Source organism: Hemitrygon akajei, chromosome 7 (assembly GCF_048418815.1).
Source record: "Hemitrygon akajei chromosome 7, sHemAka1.3, whole genome shotgun sequence".
Classification (NCBI taxonomy): domain Eukaryota; kingdom Metazoa; phylum Chordata; class Chondrichthyes; order Myliobatiformes; family Dasyatidae; genus Hemitrygon; species Hemitrygon akajei.
This window is the reverse complement of record NC_133130.1, coordinates 94,601,936-94,623,613: the sequence shown is the minus strand read 5'-3', so window position 1 is coordinate 94,623,613 and position 21,678 is coordinate 94,601,936. Positions and strand designations below refer to the sequence as shown.

The following is a 21,678-nucleotide window of genomic DNA, read 5'->3' as shown; positions in this document are numbered from 1 at the left end:
CCTGTCCTCGAGGGCATCTGTTCTTCCTCTCCCCTCCTGAGAGCCAAGCCATGAATGACTATATCACCGAAGTACTACAGCACAGATTCATTAGAACATCTCAGTTCCCAACCTTTACAGGATTCTTCTTCATCATGGAGGAAGACGGGGGTCTCTGTGCTGCATCAACTATCGTGGGCTACAAAAAATCACCGTTAAGAACTGCTACCCTCTCTGCTTGATGAATAGCTCATTTGAAACACTCCCCAGGGACCAGACCTTCACCAAACTTGGTCTACAGAGTGCGTACAACCCAATCCAATTCTGCTGGGGGATGAATAGAAGACAATGTTCATAACACCCACTGGCCTCTTAGCCAGCTGAACTCCTTCGGATCTTTTGTCGTAGAGGTGGACGCATCTGATGTGGATGCTGGGGCCACCCTCTCCCAGTGAGGGCTGGATGGAAAGGCATACCCTTGTGCACTTTTCTTACACGTTCGACCCTACATGGTGTTGTTATGGAGCAGGTGACAGGGACCTACTCCCCATTGCATGGGCCTTGGAGAAATGGAGACATTCGCAGATGGGGGAACACTGAGACTGACCTAGACTGACCACCAGACTCTCATATCCATTCAGCAGACCAGCCAAATCAACCCATGTCAGGCTTGCTGGGCTCTCTTCTTTAAGCTATTCAACTTCGCCATCACCTAGCTCCAAGAACACCAAGGTGGATGCCCTTTCTCAACTGTCTGACTGAGCAGAAACAGAGATCGACCCTCATCCCATCCTCGCAGATCCTCACCCCTATCATCCGGGATCTTGAGAATCAGATCCGCCAGGCCCTACAGCACGAGTCTGCTCCGGCCAACAAACCCAACAATCACATGTATGTGCCAGTGGCCATGTGCTCTGAGCAACTCCAGTGGCCCACTCCTCGCCCCTCTCCAGCCATCCAGGTGCTCGATGAACCCTAGATTTTCTACAACTCTGGTTCCAGTGGCCCACCATGATCGCAGATGTATGTCAGGTTCATCAGTGCCTGCCCCCAATGCACCCAGTCTATTTCCTCCAAACAGTGACTCTCCAGGCTCCTGTGGCTCCTACCAGCCCCTCAATGCCTGTGGTCACACATTACCATTGTGGATTTCATCATGGGTTTGCCACCTTTCGATGGGGCCACAGTGGTCACGACAGGAGTGAACAGATTCTGCAAGGCGACCCTTCATTGTCCTCCCCAAACTTCGTTGTGCATTGAGATGGGGGATCTGGTTGTCCAACATGTGGTTCACCTCTACGGTTTCCCTCAGGATATCGTGTAGCACTGGGCCCACAATTCATCTCCCACTTCTGGTGAGCCTTTTGCTCCCGCTTCCACACCTCAGTGAGTTTGTCCTCTGTGGAGAAGTGGAGACGTTTCTGCGATGTTTCACTGCCTAGAATCCTTCCACATGGAAGAAGATTCTGTGCTGATTCTCATCGCTTGTTATTTAGCAGTTTATTATTAAAGCGATCGCTCACTGCAAAATTGTCTCCACAGCTCTGTGTTAGGGCAAGCCTCCTCTACTTTTCCCGACAGAGGTTAAGCAGTTTGGGGCTTTTTTCACTGCAGTGTAAGAAAATAAAGGGCAATCTTATAGAGGATTGTAGAATCCTGAGGGGCATAGACAGTCAATACGTACAGTCTTTTCCCAGAATTGGAACATCGAGAACATGAGAACGTGAACTTCAGCTGATAGTGGAGAGTTGTTGGTAGAATCTCAGATGGAGACGAGAGGGTGCACTGGAGTGAGACATAGCAACTAGTAGAGTGGTGTCACAGCAGCAACCTTGCACTCAACGTCAGTAAAACGAAAGAGCTGATTGTGGACTTCAGGAAGGGTAAGATGAAGGAACACACACTAATCCTCATAAGGGATCAGAAATGGAGAGAGTGAGCAGTTTCAAGTTCCTGGGTGTCAAGATCTCTGAGGACCTAACCTTGTCCCAACATATCGATGCAGTTATAAAGGCAGCAGATAGCGACTATACTTCATTAGAAGCTTGAAGAGATTTGGTATGTCAACAAAATCACTCAAAAGCTTCTATAGATGTACCATGGAGAGCATTCTGACAGGCTGCATCACTGTCTGGTATGGAGGGGCTACTGCACAGGACAGAAAGAAGCTGCAGAAGGTTGTAAATCTAGTCAGCTCCATGTTGGGTACTAGCCTACAAAGTATCCAGGACATCTTCAGGGAGCAGTGTCTCAGAAAGGCAGTGTCCATTATGAAGGACCTCCAGCACCCAGGGCATGCCCTTTTCTCACTGTTACCATCAGGCAGGAGGTACAGAAGCCTGAAGGCACAGACTCAGTGATTCAGGAACAGCTTCTTCCCCTCTGCCATCCGATTCCTAAGTGGACATTGAACCTGTGAATACTAACTCACTTTTTAAAAAATATATTATTTCTGTTTTTGCACTATTTTTAATCTATTCAATATACATATACTATAATTGATTTTTTTCCTTTTTCTTCTTCTATATTACATATTGCATTGAACTGCTGCTGCTAAGTTAACAAATTTCATGACACATGTCGGTGATAATAAACCTGATTCTGATTCTTAATGACAACTTTTTCACCAGAAGATGCTACATACATGGAAAGAGCTGCTAGAAAAAGTAGTTGAGGCAAGTACATTTCCATCATTTTATAGATACTTGGACTGTCATAAGTCGGGTGTTGAATCAGGACCCAACTGCAGGACACAGACACTGGAGTCCCAGAAACAGGACGAGACAGAACCCAAGGACGGGACGGGATGCAGTCCAGGCAAGGGAAGCAGGACCAGGATGAGGGACTGGGAAGAAGAAGCCTGAGGTGGGCTCCGAGCCCGAGACTGGACAAGGACCCAGAATCTGGGTCTTGCCTCAGGCTCGGACCCCAAACCCAGGCGAGGACGTGACGATGCTTGGCTAGGGACTTGGGGTCTTGAGGCTTGGGTCGAGGCTTGAGGCTGGAGGCTGCAGTCTTGGAGCTTGGGGAACTCGGAGGCTGGAGCTAGGGGCAGACTAGGAACTGTACATCAACATGGAGCCAGGACTTATCCTCCGACAAGCTGGGACTCATCTATAACTCCACACCAAGGTGGGACAGGAACATCCATCAGGTAATGGCAGAACAGCCTGACCTACCCGACAGAGACAAAGACAAGACAAGACAGATTCCCCCCGCAGCGCAACGGCAGAATGGCCTGACTTACCCCACAGGGGCAAGGACAGGAGGAGACAAACACCAAGGAACGACAGACAGTTCCACCTCTGCATTGGGGTAGCTCCGAGTAGCCGTTATGGCCGGCAGCCTTGGCTGGCTACAGAAGCAACCAGATCCCCGCCCAGCTCGGAGTGGCTGACAGCTGGCCCAGGAAACAGCTGAATCCATACCACAATGACTACTACCAGCAAGGCTCCCAGAAACCATGGTTCTCCAACGCAGCCCCAAGGATGGCAAGAGCCCATTCTAGCCTTCCACCAGCCATCTGTGCCATGAGTATCTTGACAAGACAACCCCCACCCCACCACCACACTCAATGCCAGGGCCACTTATACTCCCAGTTCCAATATGAGCCTCAGGTGTTTCTAGTTAAATCCAACCACAGCAAGGGACCGCCGGAAAACCCGGAGTCCGCAGACCAGACCACAGACTTCGGACTGAACCACCACATGGACAGGTAGATGGATAGGAAAGATTTAGAGTAATATGAGCCAAACAGAAGCAAATAGGATTAGCTTAGATGGGCAAAGACCAGTTAGGCTGAAGGGTCCATGCTATATAACTCTGACTCTGGCCCAGTAAATTATTCATTACATAACCTTCTGAGTACATCTCATAAGATGAGGAGCAACACACACAAAATGCCGGAGGAACTCAGCAGGCCAGGCAGCATCTATGGAAAAGAGTACAGTCAACCTTTCAGGCCGAGACCCTTCAGCAGAATTTCAGATTTCCAACATTTGGAGATTTTCTCTTGTTCGTGATGAACTTGTTTTCCTTAATTTGACATGCAATGGGAAAAGACAGGAACATACAGGAAAAAAGGAAGTGGCAGCTCAGAAAGTGGAGGAAAGGATAGAGGTAGAAATGTAGCAGCTTTTTGAGATCGATAGATTAATAATAATCATAGTAATAATACTTTATTGATCCTGAGTGGGACATTCTTTTGTCATAGCAACATTTAAAAACACACTTAGCAGTGTGCTTAACTAATAATAAATACAGAATAATAATAGTGTAAAATTAGTAATAGTATAAAGATAGTGTACCAGTGTGCAATGATAATGTACAAAATAATAACTGGCTGTTGTAAATTGCCTCTCATTCGTGGGTAAAGTGGTAGAATCGAGGGCAGTAAATGGGAAGATTGGAAAATTAAAATGGGATTAGAATCGGAATGGTGCTTGGTGGACAAATGGACTGGGTCAATTTAGTGAAGGAACCAGGATCAGAGACTTTGATCCAAACTGCGTCTACTTGTTTCCTGAGGACAGGAGATGGAATCAGAGAGGTTAGTCTGGGACTCTAGCAGGTCTGTGATCTTTCTAAGATCTGACTAGGAACTATCCCACTGGAGATGCAATAATGGAGAAGAATCCTACAGTAAGAAGGTGGAGAAATGGAGGTGGAACAAAAGGAGCAGGCGTCACCAGTGTTTGGTTTGGCTCCGTGAATGGAAGCATACGTGAAGTTTACTCCACAGTGCTTTCTGTAAGGGAGCAGACAATGTGGAAGCTGACGCAGTGCACACTAATGCAAGGTTGCAATAGGGCCAAGATGGACCAGGAGGAGGCAGGTTACACTTTCTGCAAGTACATTTCAATTCAATGCCAAAGTTCCTCTAATTCATCTCATTTCATTGTCTGATTGAGTGAAATTACAGGAAAACCACCTGAACTAGGGCTAATCCCAATGTATTAAATCAACCAAATTTGCTCTCATTTGTCCTAACAAATGCTGGAACAAAGACGGCTGTCTCACAGCTGATTTATTGGTGGGAAAGCTAAAAATATTCAGGAGTTGATGCACTTCAAAGATGAGCTCCTGCTATTTGACTAGAACTAAAACTTCATTTCAAATAGGATTGGGCTGAACTCTAACAAGCCTTAGTTACAATTAAATTTGCCAACGAGGTAGCACAAAGTAAACATATCTTGTGCATTTGTTGTTATTGTGTTAACTGTGGTTCAATCAGTGGCATTTTTCTCTCTGAGTCACAAAGTTGCATCTGAACACATTATCCATTCAGTGCCACAGTGAGAGAGTCAATGCCGTCTCCTCCAAGTCAAACATCATCTTGTCTTGGAAGTACAGTTCCAGTCCTTCATCGTCACTGGTTCCCAATCCTGGAACTCTCTGCCCAACAACTTGGTGGGAGTATTTAAATCAGGACTGCGCTGATATAAGCAGCTTTATCACCACTTCCAAAAGACCATCAGGCCAATGTTCAAAGTTCAAAGTAAATTTATTATCAAGGTACAAGTATGTCACATTGAGGTTCATTTTCTTGCAGTCATTCATGGTAAACACAAAGAAACACAAAACGGACAAATAACCAGAGTGCAAAAGGCAGTAAACTGTGCGAATACAAAAATAAAAAAATACAAAATAATAATAATAACTGACAAACAGAGAAATAGATAAGTAGATAGACAGATAGATAGATAGATAGATAAATAAATAAATAAGCAATAAATACTGAGAACATGAGATGAGGAGTCTCTGAAAGTGCATCCCATAGGAACAGGTCAGTGTTGGGATGAGTGAAGTTATCCCCTCTGGTTCAAGACTCTGATGGCTGAGGGGTAATAACTGTTCCTGAACCTGGTGGTTTGTGTCCTGAGGCTCCGGTACCACCTTGCTGATGGCAACAGTGAGAAGAGAGCATGGCCTGAATGATGGGAACCTTGATGATAGATGCTGCTTTCCTGCAACAGCACTCCATGGAGATGTGCTCAATGGTGGAGATGGATTCACCAGTGATGGACTGGGCTGTATCCACTACTTTTTGTGGGCTTTTCCATTCAAGGGCATTGGTGTTTCCGTACAAAGCCATGATCCAACCAGTCAGTATACTCTTCGCTGCTTATCTATAGAAATTTGTCAAGGTTTTAAATGTCATGCTGAATCTTCACCAACTTCTCAGAAAGTAGAGGCACTGCCATGCCTTCTTTGTGATGGCACTTACATGCTGGACCCAGGACAGGTCCTCTGAGATGATAACACCAAGGAACTTAAAGTTGCTGACCCTCTCCACCTCTGATCCCCCGATGAGGACTGGCTCGTGGATCTCCAGCTTCCTCCTCCTGCAGTCTATAATCAGCTCTTTGATCTTGCTGACATTGCGTGAGGGGTTTTCAATCTCCATCCTATGTTCATTTCATCACCACCTTTGATTTGGCCAGTGACACTGGTGTCATCAGCAAGCTTAAATCTGGCATTGGAGCTGTGCTTAGCCACACAGTCATAAGTATATAGCGAGTAGAGTAAGGGGCTAAGCACACAGCCTGGTGGTGCATCTGTGCTGATGGAGATTGTGGAGGAGATGTTGTTGACAATCTGAACTGACTGGGGTCTGCAAGTGAGGAAATCAAGGATCCAATTGCACAAGGAGGCATTGAGTCTAGTTTTTGGAGCTTATTGATTAGTTTTGAGGGGATCATAGTATTGAATGCCGAGCTGTGATCAATAGAGAGCACTTTGAGGTATGCAATATTACTGTCTAGATGTTCCAGGGTTGAGTGAAGAGCCAATGAAATGGCATCTGCTGTAGACCTGTAGTGATGGTAGGCAAATTGGAGCGGATCCAAGTCAGGTAGGAATTGGTATGTTTCATCAACAACCTCTCAAAATACTTCATCACAGTTCATCACTGTACAATAGTCATTGAGGCAGGTTACTTCATTCTTTTTGGGCATCAGTATAATTGAACTTACTTGATACAGCAGGATGGCTTTTCACTGTTTTCTGTAAGACCACAAGACATAGGAGCAGAATTAGGCCAATCTGCCCATCATTTGCTCTGCCATTCCATCATGGCTGATTTATTATCCTTCTCAACCCTATTCCCATGCCTTCTCCCTTTAACCTTTGATGCCCTTAATAATCAAGGACCTATTAACCTCCGCTTTAAATGTATCTAATAACTTGGCCTCCACAGCTGTCTGTGGCAGTGAATTTCACACATTCTCCACCTTCTGGTTAAATAAATTCCTCTCATCTCTATTCTAAAGGGATGACCTTTTTATACTGAGGCAGTGCCCTCTGGTCCAAAACTCCCCCATTCAGAACATCCTCTCCACATCTGCTCTATCTAGGCCTTTCAATATTTGACAAACTTCAATGAGATTCTACCCTCCCCACCCATTCTTCCAAACTCCAGTGAGTACAGGCGCAGAGCCATCAAACACTTCTCATACATTAACCCTTTCATTCCTGGAATAATTCCTGTGAAGCTCCTCTGGAGCCTCTCCAATGCTAGCACAATTTTCCGTAGATAAAGGTCAAAATAAAACACTCAGAAACTTTTATAGATGTACCGTGGAGAGCACCACTATCTGGTATGGCAGGTGGGATGGGGGGGTGTGGGGGGGCTACTGCTCAGGACCGAAAGAAGCTACAGAAAGTTGTAAAATTCGTCAGCTCCATCTTGGGTACAAGCTTCCATAGGGTTACCATCAGGAAGGAGGTACAGAAGCCTGAAGGCACACACTCAGTGATTCAGGGAAGGCTCCTTACCCTTTACCATACAATTCCTAAATGGACATTGAACCCATGAACACTACCTCACTTTTTAAAATATATATTATCTTCTGATGCAAAAAAAATTATGATCTCCACTGTTTCTTTTGGCTCCATGAATAAATAACCACGCTGATCTTCAAGAGGAAAAATGTTGTCCCTTGCTAACATTTTGCTCTTAATATAGCTAAGAAGTTCTTGGGATTCTCTTTCACCTTGTCTGCCAGAGCAACCTCATATTCTCTTTTATCCATTCCGATTTCCGTCCTGTGTCCTCCTGCATTTCTTAAACTTCTCAAGTGCCTCATATGACTATAATTGCATGAACTTTCTATGCGCCTCCTTCTTAACCAGCACCTCAATATCCCTCATTAACCAAGGCTCCCTAAATCTGTTAGTATGTCTTTTATTCCAGCAGGAGCATGCAGTTTCTCTATTCTCAATATTTACTCTATTTGCAATCTGTCCAATATACACATATAAGCCTGATTTTGATTCTGATTCAAAACTGCTCACATTACTCCAATTGCAGTCTGACCAATGCCTTATAAAGCCTTAGCATTACATCCTTGCTTTTATATTCTAGTGCTCCAGAAATAACTACTAACATTGCACCATCTTTCCTTACCACCTTCTCAGCCTGCAAGTTAACCTTTAGGAAATTCTGCTCAAGGACTCCAAAGTCCTTTGTACCTTTTATTTCTGCATTTTCTCCCCATTTAAAAAGATTATGCCTTTATTCCTTCTGTCAAAGTGCAGGACCATACACTCTCCTACTCTACAACCCATCTGACACTTCTTTGCCCATTCTCCCAACCTGCATAAATCCTTGAGGATAACCTGAGATGAGCAATAAACACTGTCCAGTGAGCCTAGGTCCCAAAAAGTGAATAAACTGAAGCAAGGTTTCTTTAATTAGCAAGCTTTTCCTGACGAATTTCACGACATATGCCAGTGATATTAAACCTGATTCTGAGACAAAAGAAAATCTGAAGATGCTGGGAATCTGAGCAACACATGCAAAGTGCTGGAGGATCTCAGCAGGCCAGGCAGCATCTAAGGAAAAAAATACAGTCAACGTTTCAGGCTGAAACTGTTCGGCAGGGCTGAGTTTTAACCCAACATTGACTGTACTTTTTCCCATAGATGCTGTCTGGCCTGCTGAGTTCCTCCAGCGTTTTGTGTGTGTTGCTTGCAGTCTGGGATTTCCTTTCCACAAGACAATGATTTAAAGCAATTGGTAAATGTCCTATAAGGAGATGAGGAGATTATTTTCAAAACTGGAAGTTTTCATGTTTTCATCATCTTAAGCCAGTAAAGACATTGGAAACAGTCTCAATAATAACTTCCCAAAATGAAATGGATAAGCACTCAAAAGGCAAAATCAAATTACTATTAGGAATGAACAGCAGTGTGCAGCCAAATGGGTTGACCCAATCAAACAGAGGCATAAATATGATGAATTACATACTTCTGCACTGTATAATGTCCCTGCATATCCTTAGCTTGCATTGATTGTGAACACAAACGAGACTTTTTACTGTATGTTTCTATGTACTTGTGATAAATAAAATGAATCTAATTCTGAATGTAGTCTTTCCTAAGGGATGCGGGAATGGGGTGATGGAGATTTTGTATAATTTGTCCACACTTCAGCTCTCCAGCCAAGGCCTGACTAGATCTTGACAAGTCATCCAGCAGGACCTTACAAGTTCAAGTGTTGGATAATTGGAAGGCTGGGACATATACTCTTCTGCCTGTGAACTGAGGAATAAGCAGTGCACACTGAATGAATACAATTTAAATTCATTTAAAACTCACTTTTGACAGCTACCAGCTAATGAACAGTCATTTCTCATGTGACTGTCTCAATTTTATTTTTACACCATCAATTAAATTCTATTTAATTGAAAACTGAGGTTGAACCATTTCTGGTGTGTGAGTCGTCCTCTGATTACATCCCTGGTGTTTTATCGGTCCATCTAACATAATAAAAATTTTAAGACAACCTATCCTTCTTGTCACAATTTTCCATTATAAATTTGCATGTCCTCTTTCCTATCAAATCAAGATTATAATCAAGATCAAGAGGCACTGTGGCGCCTCCTCTGGCATGAAGATGTAATTACAGTTGTTATAATAGACAATTTCAGTTTGGCACTATGATGTAGACAATTCATCGCTACTTGCCGAGATGAACCTCTAGGTGCAGAATCAGAATCAGGTTTATTATCACTGACGTATGTCATGAAATTTATTATTTTACAGCCGCAGTACAGTGCAATGCATTAAAGTTACTATAAATTACAATAAAAGTATTTTTAAAAATAAATAAGTAGTGCAGAAAAGGGGCAAAAAGTGAGGTAGTGTTCATGGGTTCATGTTCCATTCAGAAATCTGTGGTGGAGGGGGAGAAGCTGTTCCTGAAACATTGTGTGCTTGTCTTCAGGCTCCTGTACCACCTCCCTGTGGTAGCAATGAGAAGAGAGCATGTCCTGGATGGTGAGGGTCCTTAATTTTGGATGCTGCCTTTTTGAGGCATAGAGGCATCGCCTTTTGGAGATGTCCTCGATGGTGGGAGATCCATGATGGAGCTGGCTGAGCTTGTAACCCCCTGCAGCTTTTTCCAGTCCTGTGCATTGGCACCTCCATACCAGACAGTGATGGAACTGGTTAGAATGCTCTCCACAGTACATCTAGCAATTTACTAGAGTCTTAGATAGGACTGGTTTGCTTTAACAATCCATTTTTAATGCAGGCATTACTATAGAAGTACATAAAATTATGAGAGGTGTAGCTAGGGTAGATAGTAGGGGTATTTAAAACAAGACAGCATAGAATTAAGGTGAGAGGAACAAGATTTGAGAAGTGGGTTTTTCACAAAGAGATGGGTTGATATCTGAAATACACTGCCAAAGGAGGTGGCGGAATCAGATGCAGTAACTTAATTTAATTTAGACAGACAATTAAGTAGGAAAGGTAGAGTTAAACCCAGTCCGAAAATAGACTTAGTGTAGATGGACAAAAATGTTAGCATGGGCGTGATGGCCGAATAGTCTGTTTCTGTGCTGTCACAACTCTGAGACACAGAAATTTACAATGGAGGTACGTAAGCAGAATGTATGGCTTTAAAATAGTGAGTTTCATGGCATCATGTGTAAAGCCAGCCTTCGTTGCACACTCTTCGGTGACTTAAACAACATGGTGATTACTTTTTGGGAGTATTGTAATTATATACCAAAGGTATGCCGAATTACTTCCCCATAAATTGGTCCAAACTTTTTTTTTTGGTTTCTGGGATTTCTCCTCTGACAAAGTCGCTTCCCCATTGGGAGTCACCATAGGAAGGGAATACGGTCTCTTGAGCTGTTGCAGTCCACATGCTGGTGATGATCATGTTATCGAGGGTACTCCTGGATTTTAGCACAGAGATGACAAATGTTTACTTGAGTTTTTCCTGCTTTGGTTCTTCCCGTGACTGAAGCTGTGAAGCCCAGAAGTGTTCTTGAAGTAATCTTCGTGAATTACCATGACGTGTTCTGTCGTCCGTATTTATTCCAGATATATGGTGCCAGTGAAGGAGAGAGTACGTGTCTCTTTCAGTGACATAGACTCTGAACATTAACTATTCTGAACTTGACAATGCATGCTGCTTAATGGCTCTGTCTGTCTGTGTGCAAGTACTATTCCTTGATATTTCTGGCTTAGTCCTTGTATTTGGTGTGGAGTTCTCACAGGGTCTGGAGGGGAGGGCCTTGTCAATTTTGCACTAGTTACACCTCTGTTGTTCACAGCCTTCTTAGGATGTTGATGGCAGTGATCAGGGCTGGAGGGTGTAATGTTGAAGAGCAGGGTGTTACTGGTTAACTGTATGGCAAGGCATGGATAGGTTCAGCACTGTAAAGATGAAGATGAGAATGTTAATTTTATTTTAGAGATACAGTAAAAGATCCTTCCAGCCCAACGAGCCCATGTTGCCCAATTACACCCATGTAACCAATTAAGCTACTCACCCGTATGCCTTTGCAATGTTGGAGGAAACCAAAGCACCCATGATCGCCCTGGGCTCACCGTTCAGATCCATCCCCCTTCCCCAAGCCCCTCTACAGCTTTAAAAGTTTCTATTGTCCCCTTCCCAGTCCTGACAAAGGGTCTTCAACAAGAGGTGTTAACTTGATTTATTTTCCCACAGATGCAACCTTTCCCACTTAGTGCTCCCAGTATTTTCTGTGCCTACACTGCTTTATCTCATCCATTCATATTCACTGCTCTCTGTTCAGGTGAGTAACTCTGTCCACAGTTCTCTTGCAAGCTATTCCCTGACTTCAGTCATTACCTGCAGTTTAATTCTGTAGATTTTGTACTGAAATTATCTTGACAATCACCTAGAATGTGGTACAGTTCTATCCACAATATTGAGGTTTCCTTCCTCATTTAATAATACTCATAATAATATGACAAAGACTCTGCTTTGATTGTAGCACCTTCATCCTATTTGCCTGCTACAGGAACCATAAACAATCTATAAAGGTAATGCATATTGCTCAGCTATTAGCAAAAGAAAAAATGGATTGATGGGGAAAATATTTTAGCTTATCTGCATTCAGAAAAGATGAAGAATGGGTTTCTGTAGTGACGGCTCTAGCGTTTACCACTTTCAGAATCCTGCTGGGTTTGAATTAATCCTGGTCTCAGACTCTGTTCAAATATTTATATATCTGTCTTAATTCTTAGTCACATTTTGGTGCCCAATACTCTTTCAAAGATTATCAGCTGTTAAATGAACAGACTCCATTCACGAGATCGGTGCATCAGACATCCCAATACCATCCTTGGACTTTATATGCTGAACTTGTAAATCTTTGGCATATTGTTGAAGCCCAGAGAAAGTTCATACAATTCAAGGAAACGGCAGGTGCCAAAAATATGAACCACGGTGCCGGAAGCACTCAGCAGATCAGGCTGTTTCTTGAAAAAGAAGCAGTTCACGGCTCAGTTTAAAAACCTTTCACTGGAATTGGGAGTGTATGTTTTTAAGTTGCAGAGAAGATGGAGGAAATTAACAGATAAAACAAAGAGAATACTTGCGACTGGATGAGGGAATATGTTTAGAGACCAACCACTCAGTGAGCGAATGGGAGAAGTTAGAGAGTGATGATGAAAATTGTAAACTGTTGCAAAATGCAGGGTGGTGGATGAATCCAGCAGGTTAGCCTCTGATAGACAAAGCAAAACTGAGCCAGTGTCACAGATGGGTGACTCACAGCAGAGAAGTTTTCTTGTGTTTATATAAACAGGTCATTCAGAATTTCCTTTCAGTTCACAACATGTTTGGATATTTCAGCATAACCCCCACATCCCTCCATTTGGTTTCTAATGATAAAACAGAATTTCCAATCTACTTTTAGTCCACATTGGTCTTCCAAGAGTTTAGTGCACTTAAAGGTTACAACTACATCAATGGTATATCTACTAATTTTCAAAAGCATTACAAATGAAAGTTGATTGAGTCCCAATGAAGGGTCTCAGTCCGAAACATCGATTCTTTTTCCTTTCTATAGATGCTGCCTGACCTGCTGATTTCCTCCAGCATTTTGTATGTGTTACAAATACAATTTGTAAAAATGGTTGCCAAGAGGTAGTTCAAAACTGTCAGACAGGCTGGGCTACACAACAGAATTAGAATCAGAATCACTTTACTGCCAGTATGTGAAACATACCAGAATTGATTATGGTTCAGCGCCAAGCGTTAAACACTGGACAACACCATAACTGACCAAACAATAACAACCAAAACAGCAAAAGCAGAATCATTGATTTGCAATGCTAGCTCGGACTGATGGCATTGGGGAATTTGGATATAATAAACCTTTGAATTTATTGGAGCAGTAACTAGAATCATAGAGTAAAACAGCTTGGAAACAGACCCAACTCATCCATTCCTGCCATGGTGCCCACCAGTGTAGACCCCTCTGCCCATGATTGGTCCATATCTCCAAATTCCTCCTATCTAAGGACTGATTGCATCTTGATGTAGCTTAGGGATCCCATTCTACAAGATATCACACAACCTGTCAAAATGGCCAGTTATGATAACAATGGAGAAAGCAAGTTGCATGTAGCTTATTGTGTTCCACATCCTCTGGAGTTTATATGAATGAGAGAGGACTTGACCGGGTAGATGTGGAGAGGATGTAGGGGAATCTAGAACTAGTGGGTTTTGTTTAAAACTAACCAGAGCTCTATTGAAGGCAGAGAAGGGAATTTTTCTCTGAGGGTTGAGATTCTTTGGATCTCTCTTCCTTCAAGGTTATTGGAAATAGTCTTTGAATGTTTTTAGGGAAATATTACATAGGTTTTTTAACAAAGCAGGGGGAGAAAATTTACTACTGGTCAACAGGAATGTGCATTGTAATTAATGTGAGGCAGGTTTAAGGAGCCATGTGAACGAGTGCCACTGTTTATATTAAACAGCTCTTTGTAAAGGGTTGTAACGTACGTTATTTCTTTAAGGAATTTCACAGCATTCTGTAATTCCCTCCTTGAACCTTTTTGCTTCACCACCACATCGACTCCTTCAGCCAATTGTGCTTCACCTCTCCCATTATCTCCAGATTTTGTGCAGCATCTATTTTTGACTGATCATGCCCCTGAGAGGTGCCCTCCTTTAAATGTACTACATAACTAATGATGCTTCTGTGAGATTTCTGGCTGCCTTCCTCCACTGGATTTTTTAATCACCTCCTCATGACACTTCCAATTCTCCTTCCTCTCATCAAGGAGAACTGATCCCTGTAGGGGCTTACTACCACGTTCTGAATGTTGCACAACTCCGCTCTCTTATTTAAAAGAAACTGTCAGTAACATCTCAGCTGTCAATCACATGCCAACACAACTAATCACACACCGCTGCTGAAGATCAAAAGCCTTCTCTCCTCTTCTTTGTTATTCCTCTCAGACCCTTGTGGCGCATTGGGCAGCAACCTGGCAGTTTTTTTTGCAGCATTTGTCTGTTTTTTCCATGAGGCCGAGTTGCTAGCTCGATGCTCAACCCAGCACGATGGATAACATGCAAGGGGCTGGCTGGATTCGAACCTGGGACAACTTGCCTCAAAGTCCAGTGTGGATGCCACTACTCAAGCAGCCAGCTTTCTGTCTTCTGCCTATAGTGAGTAAGGTGTGCAGAACTGTATTGGTTTAAGCTTGGTACCAGAATGTGAACCATAGTTAGGCTGTCTGCGTTATAAAAATCATAAAACCAAAAACAAAGAATGGAAATAAATTTCTCTCACAATCCCATACAATTAGCGCACAAAGCAGCATTGCACTAAATAACTGAAGTGTTTACAACAACTTAAAATGTTTCTCAGGAACAACAAAGCATTTGTTCATGAGATATTAAACACTTGGAGTTGAATTTTTACCATGTTGTTCACAACTTCAAGGTGCTGCTCGATGTTTTGTGGATATGTTTGACATATTGTCACAATTGTAAATATGGCATCAAATTTGTTAACAGCAAAAGCCCCAAACCAGAGATAATGACCAGATTAATGTTTGCAAGGTTTATTGGAGGATGCATGTTAACCAAGTCAGCAGGAAGACAACACTTGCTCCCTGTGAATATAGTGACAAAGGATCTTTTGTGTCTTCCGTAGAAATCAGATTAACTTCATTTTATCCAAGGACTGTTGCTCCAGCAGTGTAAACCTCTGGCTCCACTGCACAGGAGTAATAGCCTCAACTATGTGTACAAGTGGGATTTGCACCTTTAACCTTGTGAAGCAGAGGTGGGAGTACTCATGAAAGACACTGCCTCTAGTGGTTATGTAATGATATTACACCACCATCATCATCCATGTTGTCTCTACATCAAAGTTGTCCCATCTTTGTTTTAGGGAACTACGGAGAGAGCGGGATGGAGGCTTTCAAGGAATTAGCAACACAGGAGGGACTCTGCATCGCTCACTCGGGTAAAATCTACAGCAACGCTGGGGAGAAAACCTTCGACCGACTGCTGAGAAAATTAAGGGAGCGGCTGCCGAAGGCGAGAGTTGTCGTCTGCTTCTGCGAGGGCATGACGGTGAGAGGCCTGCTGATAGCAATGAGAAGACTTGGGGTGCTGGGAGAGTTTCTGCTGATTGGCAGGTAAGCAGGTTACTTCATGTGCTTCTGTTTTCACTGTGTCTTAGCATTATAAACCTCCTCTGTGGTCTGTGATAGAGCTATCATATATCCTCTCATTTTCATAGTGCCACAGTACTGCTACCTACCTGCCTGATATTGCTCTGCTGCAAGAATAATACACTGTATGTCATCCTGATGTTGTGTGATGGAAGTATAAAAGAATTCTTGATTGTAGCAAAGTATTACGTAGTTTATCACCTTGGCAAAGTTTTCATGGTATTATGTACACTGCTGCTACAAGATCTTCTGCTCCTGAAAATATAGAACATTCTACAAATCACTTTTCTCAGTGCACAGGGCTCTGAAATTCAGGGGCAACGCCAGTCCCCTTCTGATATTTCCCATCCATTTTCCAGTGACGGCATCTTGCAAGAATCTTGTGATTGAGTTCAAACCCTAGTTAACAAAGGACATGAAATAAAGGCAAACTCTTTTTTTGTTGGGTTGTAAAATGTAAATGGTCTGACTTCACTCCCATAGTGAGAAGACTTGTTCCAGCATTTGCCAATAAGCTTCTACTGAGAGCTTTCTGTACACAGTCCCTACCTCTTCCAAACAGGGTTGAAAGGGTGACACTTGGGACTCCTGATTCATAAAACATAAAATGGACGACAAAGGAGCTGATTAGTGGTTGGAAAGCAAAGTCATCTACTGTGTAATTGTCATTCATTGATAACAAGCTCAGATCCTGAAGATTAATGTTGTTAAATATTATTGGCAATACACAAAGTGCTTGTGGAGCTCAGTGAGTCAGGCAGCAATGGACAGTTGATGTTTTGGGTCAAGACCATTTATCTAGGCTCAACCAGATGAAGGGTTTTGGCCTGAAGTACTGACTGTCCATTTCCCTCCAATAGACCTGCCAAGTGTCTCCAGCGCTTTGTGTGTTGCATTAGGTTCCAACACCTGCAGTCTCACGTACTTTCAAACGTTACTGGCATTTGAGTTTGAGTTTTGACCACACAAGTTGGCTCCAGATCTTATTACTGCCTTGGTCCATGAGCTGATTTCCAGAACTGAGGATGATTGTCTTTTAGATTGAGACAGCACTCGATGGAGTGTGACATCAAGATGCATTGGAGCCACTGGCGATCAAGGAGAAAACAGTCCAATGGCTGAAGTCATACCGAACACAAAGAAAGATCATCTTAGTTGTCAGGAGTCAACCATATCAGCCCCAAGAAATCACTGCAAGTGTTCCTCATATCATCCAGCCATCTTCAGCTACTTCATCAATGACCTTCCTTCCATCACAGTGTCAGAGTGGGGATGTTCATTCTTCAGTGTTCAATTCCATTCTCAATAATTCAGCAAGCGGAATTAACAGGACACATTCAGACGTAGGCTGATCACAAACCATACAAACTCTACCCATTTCCTCTTTTTGGTTGGTAGGACAGGCTCAAGGGGCTGAGTGCCCTACTCCTGCTCCTCATTTACGTTATACTAGATTAGATTAGTTTATTATTATGTACACCAGGATGTAGTGGCATTCGTTGTGCATGTGAAGCTGACAGTGTAAGCAGTATACATGGTAACAATAAATACAACAATGGGTGCAGAAAGAGCTCACAATATCAGAATGGTCCAAAGATTGTAGTGCATTCTGAAGCAGTGCAAAAAGAAATGCTGAAGTGACAGTTGTGGATCATCTGAGAATAGCAGTGGCTCTACTAGTCGTACCACTGTGCTGTTCTCTTCCTCCAGGCTTGTTTGTGCTGGGTTCCCATTACACCTGTCTCATCAAAGATGATCTCAACAGATCTCCCTTGCATCATGCAGCATCTTTGGACAGTAATTACATTGTGGGTTGTCCCTTCCCCTCTGAGAGAATGATCATCCTTCACAGGTTCTGAATTTTCTATAAGGCAGGCCGAAATCAGGGCTTACAACAACTTAGCCATTCTAGGAGACAGCAGCCCATTTCCTATATAAGTGGCTGTAGCATCCATTGTAAGCCCAACCTTTTTCCTTATAGAGCCACTGCTCTAAAAAAAATTAAATTCTATTAATCACCTTATTTCTACTAATATATTCCAACTATCTTGCAGCCCTGAAAAAGCTCAGAAAGATGATGCTTCATTACCACACACCACAGAGCGTTGGAAAGTGCTGGCAGCTTATGGAACAATACTTAAAATGTAGGTTCTGTCCTAAAGTAAGAAGCACAGTGTAAATTTGCACAGGCAGCAATCAGGTATCTGATCCTAATCGGCAATATAATATTTGCAGACACTGGTCAGTCAACACGGTCACTAGGGAGAACTTAAGAGTCAGTTTTCAAAGTAAAGCCATAGTCTTACACTGAGGGTGGGGAGATGGGTTTCCTGTGCATGAGGACCTTCTGCTTAATGCCTCAATCATAAGGCTTGAGTACCTCTGACAGTGAACTCTGCTGCACAGGAAGTATCATTCTGGAATACAGTCTCTTTGACAAGCACTTACACCCAGCTACCAAATGGGCTGCAAACTAAATACACATTACATTATGTCTTGAGAAGTCCCAACACCAACTAGTCAACTACAGAAATCCCAAGCAGTCCTCTGATTTGTTACTATGATAACCCTGGATATTACACTGAATAGTAAATAGATCCTTAATAATCTGCGTCACAAGCCAAAGTGACAAAGCTCTTATTTCAGTGGTTAGTAACTTGATAGAGAAGATCCTGAGAGGCAGGATTTATGAACATTTGGAGAGGCATAATATGATTAGGAATAGTCAGCATGGCTTTGTCAAAGGCAGGTCATGCCTTACGAGCCTGATTGAATTTTTTGAGGATGTGACTAAACACATTGATGAAGGAAGAGCAGTAGATGTAGTGTATATGGATTTCAAAAAGACATTTGATAAGGTACGCCATGCAAGGCTTATTGAGAAAGTAAAGAGGCATGGGATCCAAGGGGACATTGCTTTGTGTATCCAGAACTGGCTTGCCCACAGAAATCAAAGAATGGTTATAGATGGGTCATATTCTGCATGGAGGTCAGTGACCAGTGGAGTGCCTCAGTGATCTGTTCTGGGACCCCAGCTCTTCGTGATTTTTATAAATGACCTGAGTGAGGAACTGCAGGGATAGGTTAGTAAATTTGCTGATGGCACAAAGGTTGGGGGTGTTGTGGATAGTGTGGAGGGCTGTCAGAGGTTACAGTGGGACATTGATAAGATGCAAAACTGGGCTGAGAAGTGGCAGATGGAGTTCAACCCAGATAAGTGTGAGGTGGTTCATTTTGGTAGGTGCAATATGATGGCAGAATATAGTATTAAGAGTAAGACTCTTGGCAGTGTGGAGGGTCAGAGGGACCTTGGGGTTCATGTCCATAGGACACTCAAAGCTGCTACGCAAGTTGACTCTGTGGTTAAGAAGGCATACGTTGTATTGGCCTTCATCAACTGTGGGATTAAGAGCCAAGAGGTAATATTGCAGCTATATAGGACCCTGGTCAGACCCCACTTGGAGTACTGTGCTCAATTCTGGTTGCCTCATTGCAGGAAGGACGTGGAAACCATAGAAAGGGTGCAGAGGAGATTTACAAGGATGTTGCCTGGATTGGGGAGCATGTCTTATGAGAACAGGTTGAGTGAACTCGGCCTTTTCTCCTTGGAGCGACAGAGGATGAGAGGTGACCTCATAGAGGTGTATAAGATGATGAGAGGTATTGATCATGTCGATAGTCAGAGGCTTTTTCCCAGGGCTGAAATGGCTAGCATGAGAGGTCACAGTTTTAAGGTGCTTGGAAGTAGGTACAGAGGAGATGTCAGGGGTAAGTTTTTTATGCAGAGAGTGGTGAGTGTGTGGAATGGGCTACTGGCGGTGGTGGTGGAGGTGGAAATAATAGGGTATTTTAAGAGAATCCTGGATAGGTACATGGAGCTTAGAAAAATAGAAGGCTATGGGTAACCCTAGGTAACTTCTCAGGTACGGACATATTTGGCACAGCTTTGTGGGCCGAAGGGCCTGTATTGTGCTGTAGGTTTTCTATGGTTCTGTGGTTCTATGAGGTCAGCCTTCAGTCAACTTCTCAATGTCATTCAAGGTGCCATGAATCCACATTTTCTCCTCACTGGCAGAAAGCAAAAGGGTCGAGAGGGGCTCAGATAAAATACTTACCATGGCCTGAAATTATTTGCCTGAACAATTGGTGGCACCTGGTTCAACACTAAGCTGACAAAGCAAAAGCAAACTGAAGGAGGTGGGAAGATGTGGGAAAGGAGCAGAGGAATACAACTAATTAGAAAGCTCCTTCAACGTATCTGCTTTTCAGTGGCTGAGAATCATTCGATGTGCAGAGTGAAGCCTTTAAAGACTTGTTGTAGATGCAAATCTGCTGAGATTCTGTGCAAGGTGCTACTGGCTAGAATGAGTCACCCAGGATAAATTTGTGAAATGAGTGGTCTTGCTGGGGCACTGCTGCATACCGGGCTCAGAGGTTTGCTAACGCCAGGCGGTGGTGGGGGGGGGGGGAGTGAAGGGAAACTCCATCCACCAGACGTTGACCTGCCCATGCCACTCAAGAACCTCCTCGGCCTGTGCCCAAGTACCTGAGTGGGCAGTGGGATGCCAGCACAGGGAAAATAAAGGCTAGATTCATCAGTTGCCCCTGCCCTTCCCTGCAACTCCGATCAACTTAAAGCCAGTCTATAGTTGAAGAAGTAGCTTTTCCAGTTTGCACTTTTAATGAATGTGGTCATAATGGGGGGGGGGGGGGGGGGGGTATAATCCCCAGGCACCTTGATGACAATCCCATTATCACATGAGGTAATTGTCCACTCCGTCCTGTTAGTGAACAGTGCAAAGAAATCCCAACGGGGGAACCCTGCTTGTGTATCAATGTGCATAGGCACTCCCCACATTCATTGTTAAGGATGAAACCCCCTCAGATAAAGACCAGGATTGGTGTATGATAGGTTGATGGTCTACTGTGCTCTCCTATCAGGTTCCTTTCTCTTCAGCCCTTTGCTTTTTTCCACCCATTACCTTCCAGCTTCTCACATCACTCCCTTCTACCAACGCTTGTCTCCACCTACCTACGGTACTTCCCCCTTCACCTGGACTCACCTATCACCTGCCAGCTTGTGCTCCTCTCCCTCCCCCACATTTTTGTTCTGACTTCTGCCCCCATCCTCTCCAGTCCCGACGAAGGGCCTCAGCTTGACACGTCGACTGATTATTTCCCCTGCATCAATGTTGCCTGACCTCTAGCATTTTGTGTACATTGTTTCACAATTAGGAGCTCAAATCCTTGTACAAGGAGCTCTTTAAGCAGGCAGTCTCTTGAGCGAATGATAAACTATGGGTGCAACATGACTTAAGGGAATATCTCCTTCCCCCTCAAACCTGGAGAGAGTGTGCAAGCATCTACCACAACCCTCCCTAGGATTCTCACTGCCTGCTGAAGTGGAGATGAGAGATAGGGAAACCTGCAACTCACTCCTGTCCGGGGGTGTCCTACTTTCACAAGTTTCCCATCTTAAAAATGAATAACTGGGAAACAGACATAAGGTTGGCATTCACTGCCCATCCCCAGTTGGCATCGAGAAGGTGACAATGAGTTACCTCGGTGATCTGTGTGGTGAAGAAGGCTTATTGACCCAGCAGAGATGAAGAGGTGGTGATTCTATCTAAGTCTGAAGGGCTACATGTGCCAGAAAGCCACTTGAGGCTGATGATGGACGTTTGCACCTGAGACCCTCATCTTTCCAGGTGGCAGAGGTCACAGTTTTCAGAGTGC

The 21,678-nt window shown here is 43.5% G+C and overlaps 1 protein-coding gene across 3 annotated transcripts in view; it reads left to right on the top strand.

The window, feature by feature from the left end:
• The window catches only part of LOC140730688 (metabotropic glutamate receptor 1-like), a 198,608-nt gene that overhangs the window by 32,665 nt on the left and 144,265 nt on the right, over positions 1-21,678 (top strand). For all 3 annotated transcript variants that reach the window (XM_073051471.1, XM_073051470.1, XM_073051472.1), the window contains exon 3: positions 15,657-15,906. In XM_073051471.1, coding sequence (XP_072907572.1) covers positions 15,657-15,906 — 250 coding nt within the window. The remainder of the gene's footprint in view (positions 1-15,656; positions 15,907-21,678) is intronic.